We start from the raw sequence: 23,115 nt of genomic DNA on the forward strand, positions 1-23,115 counted from the left end.
CTGTATGAATTTCATTCTTCTGCTGAACACAAAAGAAGATATTTAGAAGAATATGGGCAACTAAACAGCTGTGGGGCATCATTGACTTTCTGTAGTATTTTTTCCCCATACTATGGAAGTCAATGGAGTCTGTCAACTGTTTGGTTACCCATATTCTTCAAAATGTCTTCTTTTGTGTTCAGCAGAAGAAAGAAATTCATACAGGAATGACATTTTTGGGTGAACTATCCCCTTTAATTTGGCATGTGTTTATGGGACCACTGGCATTTTCATCTGAAATTTGAAGACTTGAAAATCATTAATCAAACAATTTTAATATTATGCACGCCATTTAAAAGGATAGTTCACCCAAAAATGAAAATTATGTCATCATTTACTCACCCTCAAGTTGTTCCAAACCTGTATGCATTTCTTTTTTCTGCGTAACTCAGGAACGTTGGGAACCAAACATCATTAGAAGCCATTAATTTCCGTTGTATGGAGAAAAAATAAAATGAAAATGAAACACTTTTTTTTATATATGTCTCTAAAGAAATAGTCATACAGTTTTGGAATGACATGAGGGTGTATCACAATTGTTTTTATTTTTTTTGGGTCTGTCCCTTTAAGGCTTTCCATTAATGAAAATGTGTGACTTTTATTTTATTTTTTCAAATAGTATTTTATTAATTGAAGGTTTTACTCATTTAATTTAGTTCTAAATTCTTTATTTTGCAACCTTTTTATTTATTTTAAACAGAAAAAAATATATAGTCATCTGCATTACACAGAAGTTAGCCTACATGATTATTTACATGCTCTAAGGGAATTTCATTAAATAATTATAAACATGAATAATACGAGAAAAACCTTAAAAGGGTCTTGTTTTCTGTTTCTATTGTGTGCATTGCAGTGTGACTTGAGCTACCTGACAGTGAGTAACATGCCCTTATATACGTATAATTACGGGCTGAATTGTTGCGCGCCTCTAGTACAGCCAATACGTCAGGAAAGTGAGACACGCCCACTCGTCTCCAACATCAACAATAGTCAGCGTGCACAACAAAATCTCAGATCACAAACGACATGTACATTCAAAGATAATTTTTACTCCTCAATTAAATCGATAAAGCTTATATTATTCAACTCCAAAGAATGGATACGGAAGCAAAGGTTTGTTACTTGCCTGAATGAGAAGCCTCGTGCTCTGTACAGTAGTTTAGCACAGACCTGAATTAAATATACTATTGTACGTAGGTTCCCAGCACAAGGAGAAGAGATCTTCCTCCAATTCCTCAAGGACAGAGGGTAGGTCTGGGAAATTCATGACATTTCAAATGTTATGTTTCTTTGAGCTGTGTTCATCAAGCTTTTGCTCTCCCTGTAGGGTTGTAAATAGAGAAATGTAGGCTTTCCGGGTTTATCCATCTGTTTATCTCTGTTAAATTATGTTGTTTAAGACAGTCTGACTCTGGACTAAAGTAATACCAAATAAATAAAAGTGACCAAAGAGCACCAGAGGGTTAAAATAACTGTTATGTATTTTAATATATTTTAAAACTAATTTGTAGTGTTGGTGAAAGTTACTTTGAAAAGTAATACATTACAATATTGCGTTACTCCTGTAAAAAGTGACTAATTGCGTTACTTGGTTACTTTTTTTTGGAAAAGTAACGTTACTTTTGGAAAACTGTTACTTTTGCGCTACTTTTTTCATCTGGGCTGGGCTTGTTTTTGTTTTGTTTTTTATATCAAAAAAGTTATATTTTGGGGCAAATATAAAGACCCTTTCACACCAAAAGTGAAATAATAAGCCTCAGGCTGAAGGAAATGCAAATTCATGCATGTACAGTAGAGGGCACAGCTCAAACAAACATTTCCAGCATCTGTCGTTCTGGATGACGGAGGAATAGGATGCAGGAGAAACAAGTTTAACACTTACTTTACCAATAAAAACAAAAAAAATCTATTATCATTTTTGCTTATGGTTTAACTGAATTATCGAAGGTCAGAAGCAAGTACATTGGTCAATAAAGTTGGATTAAATGCATAAAAATGTATGTTTTATTTAACATATTTATAAGGTTTGCATAGTATTCTGATTTCTGATTTTATTCATTTTGAGAAATATTGATTTTTTTTTTTTTTTTGTGCAAGTGAAATTAGTAAATGCTCAGATTTAGTCTAGAACTACTACAATAACCATCATGCTTACACACAACGCCTCTGCACTTTGATTTGTCTCAACATGGGGACAAGAGAGCTGTCAGTCAATAAACGGGAAAACAAAGTAACTTGCGTTCAGTTTTCTTCAGTTTTCAGTGTCACATGATCCTTCAGAAATCGTTCTAATATGCTGATTTGGTGCTCAAGAAACATTTTTTATTATTATCAGTGTTGATAATGAAGTAAGTAACAAATGTTTTAGTAGTTAACTACAGTAACCCTGGTGTGTGTTTATGTCAGAAGGTTGAGTAACACCGTTTGATCCTTCCTTACATAATCCTGCTGATTGGCAGATGCTCGTCTCAGATTTAGACTCGCATTAATCCTTGCTTTAAGTGCACCAAGATGTTTGTTTGTAGTGTACATGCGCAAATGTCCATTTCTTCCCTTATGTTCTCCCTGTACTCTTGAGTGGAATGGCGAAAAAGACGGTGGTAAGCTTCATTAGACAAAATAAATAAATGTAGAGCCCTCGACAGGTTTAGCATCTGATGCTCGAGTTTGACTGGAACTGTTTTTTTGCTAACCAAATATTCCCTTTTAACATTTTAGCGGGGACCACGAGCACTGCCATCTATGCCAAGGTAAGATCATCTAGCAGATTAGATGCTTACATTGTAATTTATAAAGGAAAATCACACGCTGAGTCTCTTATTTCCTTCCTCTTCCTTCATTATGCTTTCAAACACAGTCAAGACACAGCAGGTGAGTGTTTGTCTTTGAATTTTTTTTTTTACATATTTACATTTTACTCTCTGCAATAAGTGTCTAAAAATCATATTCTGGCATTTGTGTAGGTGATAGTGTTTAAAGGGCTATGATGATGTGTCTGTTTGATTGCCTTTAAGTTTAAACTTAAAATGTAACCATTAAAATGTAACATTATATTCATTATATAATGAAGCTCATCTGTTGTTCCACACAGAGGAGATGCCTGCTCCAAAGAGTAGGAAAAAGAAGGTCAAGAGAGACGTAGAGAGTGTGGACGAAACTGACGGTGAGTTTAGGTGATAAACAACACACATGGTGGGAGAGAGTGGGGCTAGTTGTCACACAGTAAAGTTGTAACAAGGGCTTTGTCTCAGTAGCTATATATTACTGTATATTGTATATTGGTTTTAAACACAGGTTTATAACTATTATAAATTAGGATACTTGTGTCATATCCTCCAAACCACTTTTTTTTTTTTTTTTTTTGGGTAACAAATGAAGACAGTAAATGTATTTTATAAATAATATGTTTATTATATACAATTATTTATTTTAAAGGGTTAGTTCACCCCAAAATTAAAATTTTGCCATCAATTACTTGTTCTAAATCCATAAGACTTGTTCATCTTCGGAACATAAATGAATGTTTGTATGTTATCTTTTAGATTTTTGTTGTTTCATAAATTTGTTTTGTGCTTCATAATTATTTATATTTTATTTTAGTCTTTAAAATGCTATTTAATGGCAGGGGCATGTCCATTTGGGGCATGTTGTCACAAAAGTGGATGCTCTAAAATTTAAAGTCACCATGAAATCAAAATAGACAATTATTATTATTTTTTTTTTATGGGATATTGCAGTATGTTTTTTTTTTTTAAATCCATGTGCCAACAACTTCCCCTCCCACTTGTCACAATCTCTTCTCTGATGATGTGTTTATTGGCGTGAGGGCGGGACAACCTGTCACTCACATGAGATGGACCAATAGCAAACCACAACCATCCAACGAGCCAATCATTTCCCAATAGACAAAATCAAGTCCTGTCCTACATTTTTTTCTGGTTTGAGAAGCCGTTTTACTCAGATATACATCACAATAGGGAAGAAAACATTATTGCAACTTCTATAAATCAGCAAATTAGAATTGTTTTCCTACTTTATGTATACACAATACATATTTACTTTTGAATGGCTGTCAATGGAGAAAGATGCATTTTTGGAAGATGATGTTGTAGTTACAACATCTTCTAACATGGGCTACTAGACATTGCAAACCAGCTAAACTTGACTGCTGGGTATTACCTGTAAAAGCATGGTGTTGCACTTGTGATAAGTGTGTTTTACCCTTGACCTTTGTAGATGTTGGAATGGAAATGGGAGGACTTACCAGTCGCAGACAATCCGAATGTCAGGAACCTTTGACCCCGGAGCCTCTGGATAATCCACCACAAAGGAGGAAAAAGAAGAAGAAAGCACAAGCCATTGGTAAAAACACTGTTCATTCGCATTTTGCATGTCCTGTTCAATTCAACTGATCTGATATCTGTATAGGCGTGATTTTATTTACATAGACAATAATAATAATAATAATAACACAATAATGCTTATTTGCTCTGATTGATCAGATGTGGAGGGAGATCAGACAGACCTGGTGTCAAATGGAGATATGGTGGATCAGAACACTGATGAAGAGGTGACACGCAGACCAAAAAAGAGGAAGTAAGTCACTTTCTTACCTTAAACTGTTTGATTATTGAAAATTAAGAAGGATCCAGATATGCATCACTGATATGTTTGATTTTTTTTTTTTATGACAGCTTTCTGGATTTAATTTGTCATTGAATTAACAATTATATTTCTTTCTTTCTTCAGAGTGAAACCTAAAGTAACAGAAACGCAGTCCAACAATGAACTGGACATAGAGGATGATGATATCATCACAGACCCCCAGGCGCCAGTTCCCCAGCATGCCTTGTTCACTGCTCCTCAAGGGCAGAGTCAGCCTGTGGGGAAGGTGTTTGTGGAGAAGAGCCGTAAGTTTCAAGCACATTGTGTATATGGTGCAGGTTTTTAAAGGTTCACCCAAAAAATTATATTCTGTCATTAATTACTCACCCCCGTGTGGTTCCAAAACCTGTAAGACTTTAGTTCATCTTCGGAACGCAAATGAAGATATTTTTTATGAAATCCGAGAGCTTTCTGTCCCTCCATTGACAGCTACACAACTAACACTTTGACAAAAAGATCATAAAGGGATCTTAAAACTAATCCATATGAATTGATGCGTGAGAACAAACCTCATTGGTTCTTGTGGAAGCTCAAACGTGCTGTGTAACACGACAATGAACCTCATTGGTTCTCAAACATGCTTGAGCTTCTGTTTATGTTGATGTTTATATGTGAATAAAAGCCTAAATTAAATCTGTTCATCATATAAAGCGATCAAGTCTGTTTAGAAAATTTGGACTAAACCGCTCAATTCATATGGATTAGTTTTATGATCTCTTTATGAACTTTTTGAAGCGTCAAAGTTGTAGTTATGTATTTGTCTATGGAGGGACAGAAAGCTCTCCGATTTTATAAAAAATATCTTCATTTGTGTTCCGAAGATGAACGAAAGTCTTAAAGGTTTGGAATGACATGAGGGTGAGTAATTAATGACAGAATTCAAATTTTTGGGTGAACTATCTCTTTAAGACTGTTTGCAAGTTCATAAGTTGCAACATTTTACATATTGGGCCCTATCTTGCACCCAGTGCAATTGACTTTGTACACCAACGCATTTATCATTCCTATTTTGCAACCGATGCACAGCGGACTTTTCCCTCCACAGACGCACATCACTAAATTATGGAATGAACTTGCGCTCCCGGGGGCGTTTCAACGAAAAGAGGAGGTGTGTTCTGGCGCAAACGTTCCCTGGTGCTATTTTGCAGGTCCAGAAAACAATTCCGCTGCAGACCAGAAAAAAACCTAGTCTAAAGTCAGTGGCGTGTTTTCAGTGGCGCGTTCAGATGCTATTTTAAGGGCGCATGCTTGGCCATAATGTAGCGTGTGCACAACGTGCATACACTTTGCTTCTCTCATCTACACAGACGCAGCAGTTGGCATTTTTGCAAACCATACATAATTACAAGGAAAAATATTAACACACGAGGGAAATCATTGTGGTGTCCATGAAGATGTGAAAAAATAGGCATAGATCTAGCTTACACATTAACCCAAATTATTATACGCCTGTTTAACCGAAGCTAATTTGGGTGGGTTTCTTCCATCCTCATACAATGTCACTTCTCTGTCTTTTCCGGCCCTGACGAGAACGTCGGTCTCTGAACCGTCTGTGAACCGCTCCTGCCGTGCGCCTGGCAAATCCGCCGTTATAATAGCAATCCGCCATGGAACAAGCACGCCTGCTCTTTAAGGGAATGTGAGATGTCGCTCTGATTGGTTTATTTCACGTTACGCCCAAACCACACCTATGAATAATGAAGCTACTTCAGACCAACCCATTTTAGATTTGCGTCAGGCGCAAGAGTCATTTATCCTGCCGGTATAATAGCAACAGATCCGCCCACAAAGTTACTTGCGTTTCACGTTTGATACTTGCGTTTCAGATCGTTAAAATAGGGCCTCTAAACTTTTACTTTTTTGTAAGTTGAAATTGTTTGCATGCAAGAAATGAAGGTCAAGTGTAAGTAGTGAGCATGTTTCTTTGGTCACAGGTCGTTTTCAAGCAGCTGAGAGAGTGGACCAGTGGAAGCCCAGTGTCCCGATGGAACAGAGCTTTATGGACATCCGTTCAATGTGGACCACTAGAGATGTCTCCTTGAGAGTACACAGTGGCTTCAGGTGTCCTTTCCATTAAACGACACGTTATTTTCCAATTCTTTCAGATCTGCGCAATTGATTTGGCCTGAGGTGCCTTTTTGAGTTTTTTTTTAAAGTGCCCCTATTATGCTTTTTCGGATATTACCTTCATGTCATATGTAATATAGCGGTTTGTGAATGTAAAAGGTCTGCAAAGTTTCAGAGATCGAAGTGCATGAAAAATTGAGTTGTCTCCCCACCAATTCTGAACTGCCTGAAACAAGTCGTCAGTAATTCCAGTCTTACTTCCTGATTGAACCCATGTAGGTTTGTAACAAATTTGCATTATGCCAGACTATGGTCTTTATTGGCTGCCCGTGACCAATGTCTTCTTTGACCCTCAAACACTGCGCTGCGAAAGCAAATCCACTTTGCATGCACTTCCAAAGGATGGGGACTCGGGCTTGAATTGATACGGTAAAATCGACACCATCTTTACTGTTCGTATCACTGTGTAAACAAGTGCCGAGGAAGCCTCTGGAGCTGAAATTCAGATATGGTAATGATCGTTTAGTTTCCAACACGCACTGTAAGCGGTAGAACAATCACAACAGACTGGGCCGTCTGACCAATCACAACAGACTGGGCCTTGGAAAGGAGGGGTTTAGAAAGACCGAATCCTTTATCAAACTGTTTCAGACACTGTGAGAAAAGAGGTGATGTGGAATGTATATTATAAGAAAACTAAAGTGTTTTTTGACTTTGGATGCAAGTAGTCCTGCAAAACAAAATTAGGAACCTTTAAAAAAGCATAATATGGGCACTTTAATCACTCAGAAATGGAATGTATCATTAGAGGGTGGAAGCAATATCAAAGTTTCTTTTAAAATTAACTGCATGCTATTTTGTTAAAATATATTGTCTGGTTGGGAAAGAATGACTAATATACAAAATTATGCATTTTAATCCTGTTCAAATCATTATAATATGCTGATTTGGTGCTCAAGAAACATTTTGTATTATCACAAAAATAAACTGGTTAAAAGTTGTTTTAAACCTTTCTACCTTTTTTTCAGGATTCTATTTGAAATATATATATATATTTTTAACATCATAAATGTCTTTACTATCACTTTTGATCAATTGAATGCATTCTTGAAAAAAAAAAAAAAAAAAAAAAAAAAATGTTCACTGACCCCAAACTTTTGGATGGTAGTGTACATCTATGGAAAGACTATTTTCTAAAGCGTGACTGTTCCTACTACACAGAGTGATTGGCCTGTTTTCTCATGGCTTTCTGGCTGGTTATGCTGTGTGGAATATCATTGTGGTCTATGTGTTGGCTGGGGAACAGTTGAGCACTCTCTCCAACCTCCTGCAGCAGTATCATACCCTGGCCTACCCCGCACAGTCCCTGCTCTACCTGCTGCTGGCTCTCAGCACCGTCTCTGCCTTTGACAGGTGAATCACCAAACCTAACCATGACCATTCACTTGGACCACCAAAGTACAGTTACACTGTAGTCACAAGTGTTTATAGCTTTCAGAGCCCTTGAGATTAAACAATGTTTTTGTTCCCTCTCCTAATAGGTTAAATCTGGCCAAAGCCTCTGCGGCCATGCGGAGTTTGCTAACCCTGAGTCCTGTGGCGCTTGCCTCCTTCTGTGAGTTCAGCATTTCCTTCTGTATTTTTCCTCATGTACTCATGCAATGGACCTTAGTCAGGGTAGCGCCATGTTTTTTTTTTTGATAGGAATGAAAATGAGGCTGTGAGGGTTAGAATACAGAGCGTTCAATGTATTGTTTAACAACATACCAATTGTTCAGGTGACAAAATGTCTTTATGAATAAAAATCGGTTACACTTTCTTTTAAGGTGTCATTGTTACAGTGCAAGTATGTATTTAAGTACTGAATGATATTAAGCAACTACATGTACTTACTATAGGGTTAGGAACTTGGGGGTTAGTTGCATGTAATTATGTATAATTTACTGTTATTACTATGGTAAAGACATGTAACATATGTATTAAGGACACAGTAAAATAAAGTGTTACCAAAAATTCTATAAAAACTTGTGAAAGTTACATCCCTCACAGCTTTGTTTTCATCTGTTTCAATATGGCATCTACTTTGACTAATGTCTGTAGTCATACATGTAAACAGCAATGTTTTAATGTATTCCTTTTCTTTTTCAGTTTACTTTTCTGCGCTCGTTTTATTGTTAAGCCAGCAGATGACGAGTGACCGTATCAATCTCTATAATCAGTACTCCAGCGATAATGTAACACTCTGGTAAGATCCATCGCATTAGAGCATGCTGGGTAAATACCCTACAGTATTAAAAGTGAAGCGGTTGTTGTGTCTCCTTTCAGGCAGCCGGGCTCAGAGCACAGCTTTCTTTATCCCTGGATCATAGTCAATCTGGTGGTCACTTTGCTGGTCGGGCTGGCCTGGGTTCTGATGTCAACAAGTCCAGATATCGACCACACAGAAGGTAAATGCTACAGGATGATGAAGTTCAGAGAGCGGTCTTCTGCTCTCCTGTGGCTATGTTTGGAATTGAATACTAGTGTACTGTATATGTATTTTTTTTTAAATACATGTAAAACAGAGCACATTATGCAACGGTTAACATTTCTATCATACCGTGTCATCACGGAACCATGTCAAGTTATACATTTAATTCAGCGGCAGTTATTTCAGAATACAAATAAATATATTCAAAAAAAGCTTTCTAGTCTGATCAAATAATGAACTTCCATTCAAGCATTTGGAATTAGTAAGATTTTTTGGGTGACACTTTAAGGTGACAGTTACACATTACTTGTACTTACTGTAGTAAATTATGCATAATTACAAGTAATTAGTAGGAACTTTAGCATACAATACACACAGACCGTAATAGAATGCATTCTGAATATAACCTGGTGTGTTCTAAACTGAAATTCCATATGTAAATACACATATGCATGTTGTTTTTACCCTTGTAGATTTTATAATGGCGATGGAATATCCAAAAGCAGAAGAGAAGGACATCACTGCATAAGGCACCTGAACTAGTTTTTTTTTTTTTTTCTACTATATTTTGATACATGGTCATTGTATATATATTATAAATGCTTGCCCATTGTAAAGTCTCAGCAATAAAAAAAATTAGATAAACATTCTCTGTCTGATCGATACAAGTGATCACAAAAAAAAGAGGCCAGATTATTTAGTTGTTTTATTAACATCACACTGGAGCAGGCTGAGGACGAGGTCTGGTCCGCTGTATTATAACAGCCGTCGCAAGCCCACAGACACCAAACACTGTGAGAGCTCCTGCTGCCCATAATCCATAATCCAATATCTGCGGGACTAGAAGAGGTAAACACTTCCAGGTAGAAGCTAGTTTGGATTGGTTGTTTACTGTATGAATGTTAACAAATATCACAGTGCTTTCATACCTTCTTTAGACACAAGATTGTCAGAAACTGGCAAATGGGATACAATTATGACTTCCCCACTCGAAACTACAACCTTTTCCTTAGAATCCTTTAAGTCTTCTGAAACAGCCCTTCCTAAAGGTCAGAAAAAAAAAAAAAAAATTACACAATGTCTAGAATCTATGTAGATGTTCTCACTTGTCTTGCTGTAACATAAGCTTATATACATTTTATCATTATTATTTTATTATTATTATAATACTACTACACCACAACATCTAGAATCTCCCATGTAGCTATACCCACTTGTCTTGCTGTTACATTCTATACATTTAATTAATAGTATTATACACCACAACATTTAGAATATTCCATATAGCTTTACTATACATTTATATTCAATCATGACAACTCTCGGAATAGTTTTAGTATGTTATTAAATATGGCCATGTTAATGTATTTGGTCTTGGCGGACTAGATCTGCTACGCTACTCTTAACAGATACACTGTGAGCATGTAAGATACGCTGCTGCATAAATAGACATTCATAAATCCCATAGCAGATCTAGGCAGGTGGAGGGTTTTCAGAGGATCTCTGATAGCATGCAGGACAAATTTACAGCAAACATTGAACCATACCATTTAAATGTTGAGCAAGCAATCTCATTGGCTGCAGGATCAGCAGAGGCCAATCAGCTTTTGCCATGTGGTACTGATGTGATTGCTTGCAGTTGCATGTAAAGGACCTGCAACCTCCATATACACATGCACACACTCACTTTTCCTGCTGTCACAGCTGGGCTCACATGGCTCAGTGATGGAATGGTGGCAAACAGATGTAGTGCAGTGAATGAAAATCTGCTGAAGAGAGGGCAGAGGACAAGAACATAAGTAGGAGCTAAGAGAACAACATGTGGTGGGCAAGAGGATACATACCTTTTCCTGTACAGGCACAAAAGAGGACGGATCTACAAAGGTGAACATCTTCACCACAAAGCGTTTGTAATGAGATGGGTACTGCAGCCCTGAGGGTCCAACAGGAAGCGGAGTGGTCAGATAATGGTCATCCTTATATGGACAGCTATGAAGAGCAATTAGAAAAATGGTACACTTCAAATACTGATCATTTTTGGCATTGAGGTATGTGGCAAGCTTTGAAGTTAACACATTGCACTAAATGCCCATTTCCTAAACTTATTTAGATGATAAATTAGTTATGAAAGATGCTATGAAATAATTCAGGCTTACCCTTTAAGCACTAGGTCCCACTGAGGCAGGCTCAGGGGTTCAGGAGTAGAAGTGGCCCAGCAGTGGTCCAGGACCAGGATAATATTTGGATCCGTCCTCTCTAGAATCCGCACCTCCACATATACAGGTTCTCTCAACACTTTTGTAACAGGATAGTCCTCCTCAGAGTAGTATGAAGTGAATATATCCTCTTAAATGCATAAGGAGATTACTGAATTAATTAACTGCATCTCACTCTTCTACAATGATAGTAATTTGATATAGACCTGGAATTAATGATGGTCGTATTACTGGTATTCAATGCAGAAAAAATTAAAAATACTGGGGGAAAAGCATCACCATTTCCACAAAAATAAAGCAGAATGACGATTTTCAACACTGATGATTATCAAAAATTATTCTTGGGCAGCATATTTGAATGATTTCTGAAGGATAATGTGACACTGAAGACTGGAGTAATGATGCTGAAAATTCAGCTTCGTCATCACAGGAATAAATTACATTTTAATATACAGTAGTCAACATTTGAAGTGGATCAAAAAGTTATTTTAAATTATAATAATATTTCACAATTATAGATTTACTGTATTTATCAAATGAATGCAGCCTTGATGAGCATTAGATCCCTCTTTCAAAAACAAATCTTACCAAACCCATACTTTTGAACGATTAGTGTATATAGAAATTGCAGTTACTTTTGTATCATGTCTTTATACTTTAATTTCTATAACTTTTGAGAAAAAAAAAAAATTCCAGATTTGTTGTGACCTTACTTGTTTGACAAGGAACATTTTAGGATGATTTGGTAAACTGGATGAGTTTCATGATTTTATTTCAGTACATATCATATTTTGCAAAGCAAGCCACATTTGAAAAACCTGACTCGTATTGGTTATGATGTCAAATAGTTCGTTTCAGGATTCTGCTTACCATCAGAGCATCCTTTAGCGGTGCACTGTCCCTTGGCGAGCCTGAGCTCCACTCTGAGTGGCCCAAGCTGAGAGACAGGGGGAGGAGGAGGAATCGTATTCACTTCCGCCACCAGAGCCTCAACTGATGTTCCCGAATACCTGCACTGGAACTCCAGCCTTCAAGACAGACAGGAAATACTGAGGGCCCTTTCCATGGATCTTACCAAAACGTTGAACACAAAAACAGACCACCAAGGTGAATTCCAAAAGTGCACATGACGAGACGAGCCCTCCTCACTCATAAGCACTGTCTCTCGTAATTGATCCACGAGGTCCAATGCCCACTTCATACGCAGATGACATTATGTTTTCATAAATAACAAAACCGCTTTCTTCCTGAGGGAAATAAAATAGGACAGATAACAGTGACCATAGGGTGAACTAAAACAATGACTCCCTCCCCCACCCATGACTAATAACATACTCGGGCTCTCCCTCTGTTCACACCCACCTTCATTCTGGTGCCACAGGAGCTAACAGCAAACTGATAGATGGCAAAGGTGGCAGTACTGCCGACAGGCGCGCATTGGCCACTGGGGTCGTTCTCCAGCATGTGGATAGAGTCTAAACTGATGTGTGGAAGGGTGGCATCTCGAGCTACGACCAATACAAACTGCCCATCCCTCGTGCACTGCAGGGTTACTGGAACAAACCGGGAAAAAGAGAAAAAAAAAAAACTTTAAAATGTAACTAGACTTTTCGCACACAATAACGAAGTCATCATACAGTTACAGTGGTATCTAGATTATATATTGCTTATATATAGACTTACACACTGCCCGACCAAAAAAAATAAAAATAATTCGCTGTTTGAATTTAAATAAGCAAATGCTTAAGAGCATATGATTGGATCATTATTGCAGTGATTACTACGTTCTGTTCTGTAGCATGTTAAATGGAAATAAATGTGACATTATTTCCATCAAGAGATGCATATATTTTTGGTCAAGATCTTGTATTTACAATGCAAGAGTCCAGCACTCTGTAAAGTCTTCTCCAGCACATCCCAAAGACTTTCAATGAATTTAAGGTCTTTACTCAGTGCTGGCAATTCATGTGTGAAAATGACTCTTCATGCTCCTCCCTACCATTCTTTCACAATTTGAGCCTGATGTATCTTAACATTGTCATCCTGGAATATGGCCATGATGTGTGTGTCTTCATGTTGTTTAAGAAATTAAAAGCTACACACTCCATCGATTAGGGTTAAAATACCTGTTCCCAAACATGCTAAAAACATAATCACTGCAATAATGATACAGTTAAAGACTCTTAAGCATTTGCCCATTTAAACCCAAACCCATTTTTTTGCCATAGCGGTCAAATTAATTTTAACTATAAAACTATATAGTTATAAAACTATAAAATACTTTAACTATAAAAACTAGTATGATTACACAAATTGATTAGTTACTACTGGTCAAATATTTGGAATTAAGTTTTTTTTTTTCCTGAAAGAATTTGCTTACGCTCACCAAGGCTGCATTTATTTGATCAAAATTACAGTAAGACAACAGCAAAAACATTAATATTGTGGAATATTACAACTCAAAATAATTTTTATTTTAATACATTTTAAAATACAGTTTATTTCTGTGATGCCAAAGCTGAATTTTCACCAGCCATTTTTTGTAAAATTATGAACATAACTTGTTTTATCAGTTTAATGCATCAATGCTAAATAAAAGTACTTTCCCCCCCTTCTTAATTACCACACACTTTAGAATGGTAGTGTATAACGGTTTCCAAAAAACTGTTTTGAACATTGATATTAATAAGAAATGTTTCTTTCTTGCAGCAAATCAGCATATTGGAATGATTTCTGAAGGATCATGTGACACTGAAGACTGCAGTAATGATGCTGAAAATTCAGCTTTGCTTCACAGGAATAAATTAATAAATTAAATGTATTGTATTGTTGACCAAACAAATGCAGCCTTGGTAAACAAACTACATCTAACAAAATACCAGTTATCTAAAAATTATGGTAATGCCCATAAATACTAGCAAAAAGTACCATGGTAATGCCAATTGACTTTAGACTGTAATGTCCTATAAAGTAGCTACCATGTAAGCTGGTCACAAAGTATATTCATCCACTTTCACGGTGTCGTGCAGGAACTCACCTGCCTTGGCATAATAACAGCCCTGTGCATCATGACAGCAGCTGATGTCCTCACATTCTTCTGGAGTGAGGTCAGGTTCTCCACACTCAATGCGCTCGTGCTGCTCCACCACACAGCGCTGAGACTCGGAGGTCCTCACCGGAGTCCTCTCCTCCTGCTGGGGATTAAATATCTCCTGCTGCCGGGGAAACTCCTTCAGACCTGGTGAGAATGGTAAACCACCGGCCTGATACTGGGGCATTTGCCAGGAAAACTGTGGATCCTGAGCATTGCTCAAACATACACTAAGCGTAAACACAATTGATGATACAATTACCAACATTTTTGCGGCTTACTTTCGCTAAGTACGTTTTCTTTCCTGCGTGTCACATTTAAAGAGCTCATAACGACCCTAATTAACATTAGCTCCGCCCCTTTAATTAATAACAAACCCATGCGGTAAAGGCATAGGGTAAAGGTAAACGAGTTATTTTATAGCATAGAAAACCACACATTTACAATTTTACGAAAACGTCTATTTAAATAAAAAAAATACAAAAAAATACTCATATTACAAAACAAAAAACGTATATTTAATAAGAGCCATACAATAATGTTTTATTTGAACCTGTTTGGGTACTTGAGGTAAAAAAAAATTGATTTAATCATAGAAGATGTAGGCTATCGATTAAAATAAATCCAATATCCATAAAAAGAACCCATCCTCTCTGCGATTGATTGTTTTAGTCTTGTTTACAGGATGTGTAGTTGAGTGCCGATCTACAGGGGCGCAGGTTTCTGATGGTCACTGCAGACGTGGATTGTTAGCTACTAGTTCACTGAACAGATTACATTTATGACGAACCTTAGACATTTCTGAAAAGCAAATATGCTGGATTTTGCTATATTTGCAGTGACCTTTGTCATTATCCTCATCGGTGCCGTCCTGTATTTGTATCCGGTGAACAATTTTTTTAAATATTAACTTATCTGATCAGTCTTGCAAACCGTTGTGTAGTTTGTTGTGATCCTGTTTTATATTACATATATGTTTGAATCGCTGTTAAATATGTTTGGTTTCAATTCTGACCTGCTGCCTTTGAAAGTAGTCATTGGAGGGGGGAGTCAGCCCTTAAAACTGTGGTTAACTGTATTAACCTCTACGTGTTCTTGTTTTATTGCCAGTCATCTAGACGAGCCTCAGGTGTTCCTGGACTAAACCCCACTGAAGAGAAGTAAGTAAATTAAGATACCCTTCTTCTCTTTCTTTTCAATCTCTAGTCAATTTTTCCAACAAACATCTTTCTTCATTTTTCCAGAGATGGGAATCTGCAAGATATAGTGAACAAAGGAAGCCTGCATGAGTTCCTGGTGGGTCTTCATGATGAGTTTGGGTCTGTGGCATCTTTCTGGTTCGGCAGGAGACCAGTGGTCAGCCTGGGCGCTGTGGACCAACTGCGACAACACATCAACCCCAACTGGACCAGTGAGGAGCCTTTTATAAAAAAGGATTTTATATATAAAGAAGCTCTGAATTTCAAGGAATAGTTTTAAAAAATGAACATTTTGTTACCATTTACTGACCCACAAGTTGTTCCAAACCTGTATAAGTTTCTTTCTTCTGTTGAACACAAAAGACATTTTGAAGAATTTTGATATCAGATAGTTGACGGTTGCCATTGACTTCCATAGTAGGAAAAAACTACTATGGAAGTCAGTGGCTACCGTCAACTGTTTGGTTACCCATATTCTTCAAAATGTCTTATTTTGTGTTCAACAGAAGAGAGAAACTCATGCAGGTTTGGAACAACATGAGGGCGAGTACGTACAAAATGTAAATATTTGGGTGAACTATCCCTTCAATGAAATTCACATATTTGATCATAACGTGATATATGATATACACTCACTTTTTGAAAGAAGTATCTTTGCTTAAATAAATGCTCAGCAAGGCTGCATTTATTTGATCAAAAGTACATTAAAACAGTAATATTGTGAAAGTTATTTCAAATTTAAATAATATAGTTTTCTATTATAATATATATTAAAATGTCATTTATTCCTGTGATTGCAAAACTGAATAATCAGCATTACTGCAGTCTTCAGTGTCACATGATCCTTCAGAAATCATTCTTATTTGCTGATTTGCTGCTCAAGAAACATTTAATATTGTTCTCAATACTGAAAACAGTTGTGTTGCTTAATATTTATGAGGAAACTGTGACACAGTCGTTTTTCAGGATTTTTAGAATAGAAAGTTATTTGAAATAGAAGTCTTTTGTTACAGAAATGTCTTTTTACTGTCATTTTCGGTCAGTTTAATAAATTCTTTCTGGATAAAAGGATTAATTTCTTTTAAAAAACATTACTTTCAGTACAGTAGTGTATAAAGTAGCATGAAGTCGTCTTTTATGCATATTATTATGCATGCTTTATCTAACAGATATGTGTGTGCCCTTTCCTCAGCGGATTCCTTTGAGACAATGCTCAAGTCGCTGCTTGGTTACCAGTCAGGTTCAGGAGTGGGAGCGACTGAGTCGATGATACGAAAAAAAGTGTATGAAGGAGCTATCAATAAAACCCTGGAGAGCAACTTCCCTCTATTGCTTCAGGTCTGTGGAGGAGTTTATGCATCACTTGTTTCACATTTTTTCACTATTAGGATCAACAGCAACAAAGTTCTTTTCACTGCATTAATCTGACCCGATGATATTTACCTTACACTAAGTAACTGAATTATTTCTAATATTAAACCGTTGCAGATTATGAACAATACTGAATATAAAGATTAAATAAGAAAGTGCTGTTTTTTGTTTATGGACATGTAATTCCTCATTTTTAGCTGGTGGAGGAGCTGGTCGATAAGTGGGCATCTTATCCTAAATCACAACACACTCCACTTTGTGCTCATCTGCTTGGATTGGCAATGAAAGCTGTCACTCAGCTTGCCATGGGGAGTCGCTTTCAGGATGATGCTGAGGTCATTCGGTTTCGTAAGAACCATGAAGCGGTGAGCGTTCATCAGTAGTTATATTTAGCGCCATGCGTATAAAAATTATATATTCAATTTTACACTTAAATGTATTCAATTCTGTATTTGAATAGATCTGGTCAGAGATCGGGAAAGGTTATCTGGATGGAGAGAAGAGTTCCAGCAGAAAGGCCCATTATGAGAGTGGTAAGAAAGACGGCAGCTCAGCAGCTTTTTGATAGTGCTGACTTTATTTTTGATTGTTCAATGTCAATTGATCTTGTGGGTTTGTTATTTGCAGCTCTGGCTGAGATGGAGTCAGTGTTGAAGTCTGTGGCAAAGCAGAGAGCTGGGCAAGGATCCAGTCACTCATCTTTCGTTAACTATTTACTACAGGCTAATCTGACAGAGCGGCAGGTGACATCTCAACACATTTTTAAATCGAGATACTGACATTATTATTAACACATTTATCTAGGGATGCATGATATATCGGCCACCATATCGGTATCGGCCGATATATGATAACTTATAATGTTATCGTTATCGGCCCGATAAGACAATTTGGCCGATATATTAAAGCCGATAAATAATGGATTATTTCCTTCAGCTGAGACACTTCAGATGTGTTTACCATTATGGTTTTGAATTGCTTGAAATATGATTGAAATCACTTCAAAAAGGAAAATACAGTTAAGTGCAACATGTGCTGTTCAAGTCTATCATTTAGGCTATATAAAATTATAATGAGAACATTATAATTGTGTGCTTGGGTCATGGCTTTTAATGGTGAGACTTTTGTTTTTGTAATCAGGTTCTCAAATTATATACAAATTTGGATTTAGATTTATCGGCCAATATATCGGTTATCGGCTTTCAAATATAAAGAATTATCGGTTTCGGCTAGAATTTTCATATTGGTGCATCCATACATTTATCCATACATTTTAAACAAACAATTATTAAATGTGTTTTGCTGTGTTCAGGTGATGGAGGATGGTATGGTTTTTACTCTAGCTGGCTGTGTCATCACTGCTAACTGTGAGTTTCAATTTCTCTTTTCTGTAGCTCCAGTGCTATTTTAGTATTATTTGTAAATAGTTTTTTGCATATTTTTAATGAGCTTTTATTTTTATTAGTGCTGTCAAATCGATTAATCGCATCTAACCTAAAAGTTTGTGTACTGTGTGTATACATATATATGTATGTGTGTATATATATATATATATATATATATATATATATATATATATATATATATATATATATATATATATGTATGTGTGTGTATATATATATATATATATATATATATATATATATATATATATATATATATAATATATAACAAACTTATGTTAGATGTGATTAATCACGATTAATCGTTTTGACAGCACAAATTAAAAATGACATTTTATTTCAGTTAACAAAAAAGTTTTAGTTTTACTTAAAGATAATAATCCAATGTATATCTTCTGCTTCACTTTCATGTTTGCATTTCTGTTATTCTCACCTGTATCATTTCCCAGTGTGCATCTGGGCAGTTCACTTCCTATCAGTCTCAGAAGCAGTGCAGGATCGGCTCTATAATGAACTTGTCGAAGTCCTCGGAGATGAGCCTGTTTCCTTAGAGAAGATTCCACAGCTTAGGTGAGTCTTAGGTGAATTTATTCATTCAGCAGATGATAAATCATGATGACTGTAAGTGATTAATCTTCATCTCATTAACTGGTTTCACAGACAGGGCTTAGATTAAGCCAGTTAGGACATTTAAGTAGCTTTTATAAACGTGCCTTAGAAAAAAAAACATTACTGGTGTGCATCTTGAGACAAAACAATGGCACTGACATATTTTAAGATTTGTAAGTGCAAGTTGTTTTCAGTTAAGACGGTTAAGTTAACATCTTACATTGTATGGCTAACATTTTAGTCTGGGACTAATCTTAAGCCTGTCTGTGAAACCAGGCATAAAGGTTTTCATATTAGTGGACAAAAAATGTTTTGGTAAAAAAGAGATGGTATTTTTTCTTTTTCTCTTTACATATACCACCAAGGGGTATATGTGCGGAAACCAAGTTTACATTTTTTGAAGTAATACAACATGGAAATCATCTTCATCATTGTCTTCCCCACCAGATACTGCCAGCAGGTGCTGAATGAAACCGTCCGCACAGCCAAACTGACACCCATGGCTGCCAGATTACAGGAGGTGGAGGGGAAGGTGGACCAACACGTCATTCCCAAAGAAGTAAGAACCTGCCTTTCTCATTACCAGGCCAACACAAAAAACCCCTGCAGGATTTAATTGTCAATCATTCACAAAATTCTACACGCCCATTGCCCCTTGCATGTTCATTTTATTTTGCTTTTCGATACTGCTAATAATATCTAGTCTAGTCAATATAGTGCTGTGACTTGCCTATAATGTTATTATTAATACAGGTTGACTTTGATAGAGGAGAGGCGTTCTAATGAGACTTGTTGTTCTGTGATGTTTGTAGACATTGGTTATCTATGCCCTTGGTGTCGTCCTTCAAGATGCAGATACTTGGTCACTTCCATACAGGTACGGGTGTGTTTGTGTATGTTCATCCCATATAAGGTTGTGTAAGTCATAGGGGTGTAACGATACCCTCATGTCACGATTCGATACATATCACAATACTGAACTCACGATACGATATTATTGCGATACTCCAAGACATATGATAAAAGGTTAACAAAAAATTTACTGTTTATTAAACTGATAAATTTGATATTACATTGTGTGTATAAATGAATATTCTTGGACTTGGTGCTGGAAACCCAAAGCACAGGACAATAGAGACACCAGAATAAAAATATTCATGATTCTGAAGCTGAAAAAACAGAGTTATTTTAGACGAATATGTTTCTGTCACTGACTAGATACATTTAAAATAATGTAGGCCACTTTTTTTACACAGATATTCCCCTATTGCATTATTATACATTACATTCAACGTTAATATTTTAATGTAGTACTGACACTAAAACTCTGAAAACTTAAATTTTTTCTCTCATAGTAATTTTTATTTTGGGTGAACTATTCACGATACATATTGTCACTATTCACGATACATATTGTTGCATTGCGATATATTGTGACACGATATATTGTTACACCCCTAGTAAGTCATGCTTTATTGGTATTCTTATCGGTTTGTCTTCCTTGAAAGGTTTAATCCTGACAGATTTGCTGATGAGTCAGTGATGAAGAGCTTCTCGCTGCTTGGGTTTTCAGGGAGTCAGGCCTGCCCTGAACTAAGGTACAAAGAAATACAGATATTATCTTATAGGGATAGTTCATCCAAAAATGAAAAATGATGTCATCATTTACTCACCCTCAAGTTGTTCCAATCCTGTATGAATTTCTGTCTTCTGCTGAACACAAAAATATATTTGGAAGAATGTTGGTAACCAAACAGTTGATGGGCATCCATTGACTGTTTGGTTACCCATATTCTTCAAAAAAAATTAGTTTGTGTTCAGCAGAAATTCATGCAGGTTTGGAACATCTTGAGGGTGAGTAAATGATGTCAGAATTTTCATTTTGGGGTGAACTATCCCTTTAAGTAAATAGCTATCAAGGAGATCACAAGAATAATTCAAGTTTTATTATTTACTCACCCGTGTGACTTTCTTATTTTCTGTGGAACACAAAATAAGATATTTGGCAGAATGTTCAGGCTGCTATATTTCATATAGCAAAAGTGAATGGCAACTGGGTCCGTCAAGCTACAAAAATTACAAACAAGCCCCATAAAGTATTATTGAGTATTATATTGAGTCTTATTGTCCAGTGTTTCTCAAATTGTTTTACTCTAAGGCCCTCTATTGTCCAATTTTCAATTAGACAGTGGAGACAATATTTAAAAGCTGTTATGACAAATTTGTTTGTTTTCATAATGTTATATTTGCACAAACTAGGAGTGTCACTTCATTAAAATAATTACAATTTTGTAATTCTAGAAGTTTCAAGAACTTTTTCACCGTTTACACTTTTCAGCAGTTACATATTTTAGAGCTTGAGAGAACTAAACTATCTATCTATCTATCTATATCTATATCTATATATATATATATTTCACTATAGAAATTTCCATGACTTTTCCAGGTCTAGAAATTACACTTCCAGGTTTTCCAAAACAATCATAACCCTGGTTTTTAAATGGCCCCTATTATGCTATTTTAAAGGTTCCTAATTTTGTTTCGTTCCCGTACAATTGGCATACTTTCATCCAAGGCCAAAAAACACTCGGATTTCTTATACATTGCAGCATCACCTCTTTTCTCACAGTGATTGAAACGGTTTCTGAGGCCCAATCTGTTGTGATTGGTCAGATGGCTCAGTCTGTTGTGATTGGTCACGATCATTACCATATCTGAATTTCAGCTCCAGAGGCTTCCTCAGCACTTGTTTATACAGTGATACGAACAGTAACAATAGTGTCGGTTTTCATATAAATTCAAGCCCGAGTCTTCATTCTTTGGAAGTGCATGTAAAGTGGATTTGTTTTTGCAGCGCAGAGAATAGCGTCTTCTAGAACTGTGGACAACACCAACCAAACTCTTCTAGGCCTCTACTACAACGTGTTTGAGGGCGGGTCAGAGTTGAAAACCATTGACTGGCATTATGCAAATTTGTTGCAAACCTACATAGTTTTGTCCAGGAAGTAAGACTGGAATTAATGATGACTCTTTTCAGGCAGTTCAGAATCTGTTCTTTCTTTTGTTCTCTATTTATCAAGCAGGCCGTTTACATTCACAAACAGATACATTACACAATATGTACATGAAAGTTAATATCCAAAAAAGCATAATAGGGGCACTTTAAATGAAAAGTTTTTAATAGAAATTCAAATAACAAGTATAATATCAGTTTATATCTTGATTTTCAGCTGTTTTACAGTAGCTTATTTTAAAGCTGGTTTTGTCTTATCAATTTATGGCATCTTGTGGCCCCCTTTGAAGTGTGATGAGGCCCCCTAGTGGTCCCTGGCACCCTGGTTGACAACCACTTCTATAAATGTGTAGCACATTCTGCTAAATATCTTCTTTTTTTCTGTCAAAGAAAGAAAACATAGAGGTTTTAATCAACATTGGGGTGAGTAAATAATAACCAGATTTTCATCATTGGGTCATCTAGTTCACAAATCTTCTCTCCCTGTCTCTTCTCTTCCTCTTTTTAGATTTGCATATACTGTGGCCGCAATGCTGCTCAGCACGCTGGTGCGCAGGTTGAGACTGCACAGTGTTAAAGGACAGGTGGTTGAGGCCAGGTATGAGCTGGTGACCACACCTAAAGATGACACCTGGATCACAGTCAGCAAGAGGAACTGAAGGACTCATATCTCACGTCCCTGACAGCCTCTTCTGGGAAATGTGAATTATACATGGACAATGACATGTGCTCCACGTTGTGTCGGGCAGCAATTGATGAGATCAATGCGATGTCATTTAAAAACGGTCCAGGTTGTTAAAACTATATGCCACAGTTTTTAGAGCTTCATTCTGTCAAAATGCCACGGACAACAACATTTTATAAACAATGAATCCAATCTTTTAACTGAAATCTTTCAATACTAATACAAATAAAAAGTGTCTATCTCTGTATGTCTATCTTTGTCTGTCTGGATATCATAAAAATACA

General features: G+C 36.4%; 3 protein-coding genes across 4 annotated transcripts; 2 read left to right on the forward strand and 1 right to left on the reverse strand.

Annotated features, from left to right (window-relative positions):
* The first annotated feature begins 1,014 nt into the window (after positions 1–1,014).
* On the forward strand, positions 1,015–9,890 carry tmem237b (transmembrane protein 237b). Its single transcript, XM_084425732.1, has 14 exons — positions 1,015–1,152; positions 1,237–1,287; positions 2,758–2,789; positions 2,897–2,910; positions 3,131–3,202; positions 4,276–4,401; positions 4,542–4,635; positions 4,789–4,949; positions 6,639–6,765; positions 7,993–8,184; positions 8,313–8,386; positions 8,920–9,016; positions 9,097–9,218; positions 9,715–9,890. Exons 1-14 carry the CDS (start codon positions 1,135–1,137, stop codon positions 9,768–9,770), a joined length of 1,236 nt encoding a protein of 411 aa, XP_084281858.1. The 5' UTR covers positions 1,015–1,134; the 3' UTR covers positions 9,771–9,890.
* On the reverse strand, positions 9,867–14,933 carry zp2l2 (zona pellucida glycoprotein 2, like 2). 2 transcript variants are annotated; one of them, XM_084425731.1, is made up of 9 exons: positions 14,495–14,933; positions 12,820–13,010; positions 12,607–12,704; positions 12,328–12,485; positions 11,398–11,587; positions 11,086–11,230; positions 10,929–11,007; positions 10,171–10,284; positions 9,867–10,081 (listed from the first exon to the last, which is right to left on the reverse strand). In XM_084425731.1, exons 1-9 carry the CDS (start codon positions 14,814–14,816, stop codon positions 9,957–9,959), a joined length of 1,422 nt encoding a protein of 473 aa, XP_084281857.1. In that variant the 5' UTR covers positions 14,817–14,933; the 3' UTR covers positions 9,867–9,956. The 2 variants fall into 2 exon arrangements, with proteins under 2 accessions (XP_084281857.1, XP_084281856.1); XM_084425730.1 differs by having other exon boundaries at positions 10,929–11,010.
* A 295-nt stretch (positions 14,934–15,228) lies between these two features.
* cyp20a1 (cytochrome P450, family 20, subfamily A, polypeptide 1) lies at positions 15,229–23,082 on the forward strand. The gene is made up of 13 exons (XM_084425921.1): positions 15,229–15,434; positions 15,659–15,708; positions 15,793–15,959; positions 16,940–17,085; positions 17,316–17,483; positions 17,579–17,651; positions 17,746–17,861; positions 18,431–18,485; positions 18,974–19,094; positions 19,581–19,692; positions 19,946–20,010; positions 20,642–20,731; positions 22,655–23,082. The coding sequence occupies exons 1-13, from the start codon at positions 15,363–15,365 to the stop codon at positions 22,803–22,805; spliced, it is 1,386 nt and encodes a 461-aa protein (XP_084282047.1). The 5' UTR covers positions 15,229–15,362; the 3' UTR covers positions 22,806–23,082.
* The last annotated feature ends 33 nt before the right edge of the window (positions 23,083–23,115 follow it).

Source organism: Rutilus rutilus, assembly GCF_951802725.1.
Source record: "Rutilus rutilus genome assembly, chromosome: 12".
Classification (NCBI taxonomy): domain Eukaryota; kingdom Metazoa; phylum Chordata; class Actinopteri; order Cypriniformes; family Leuciscidae; genus Rutilus; species Rutilus rutilus.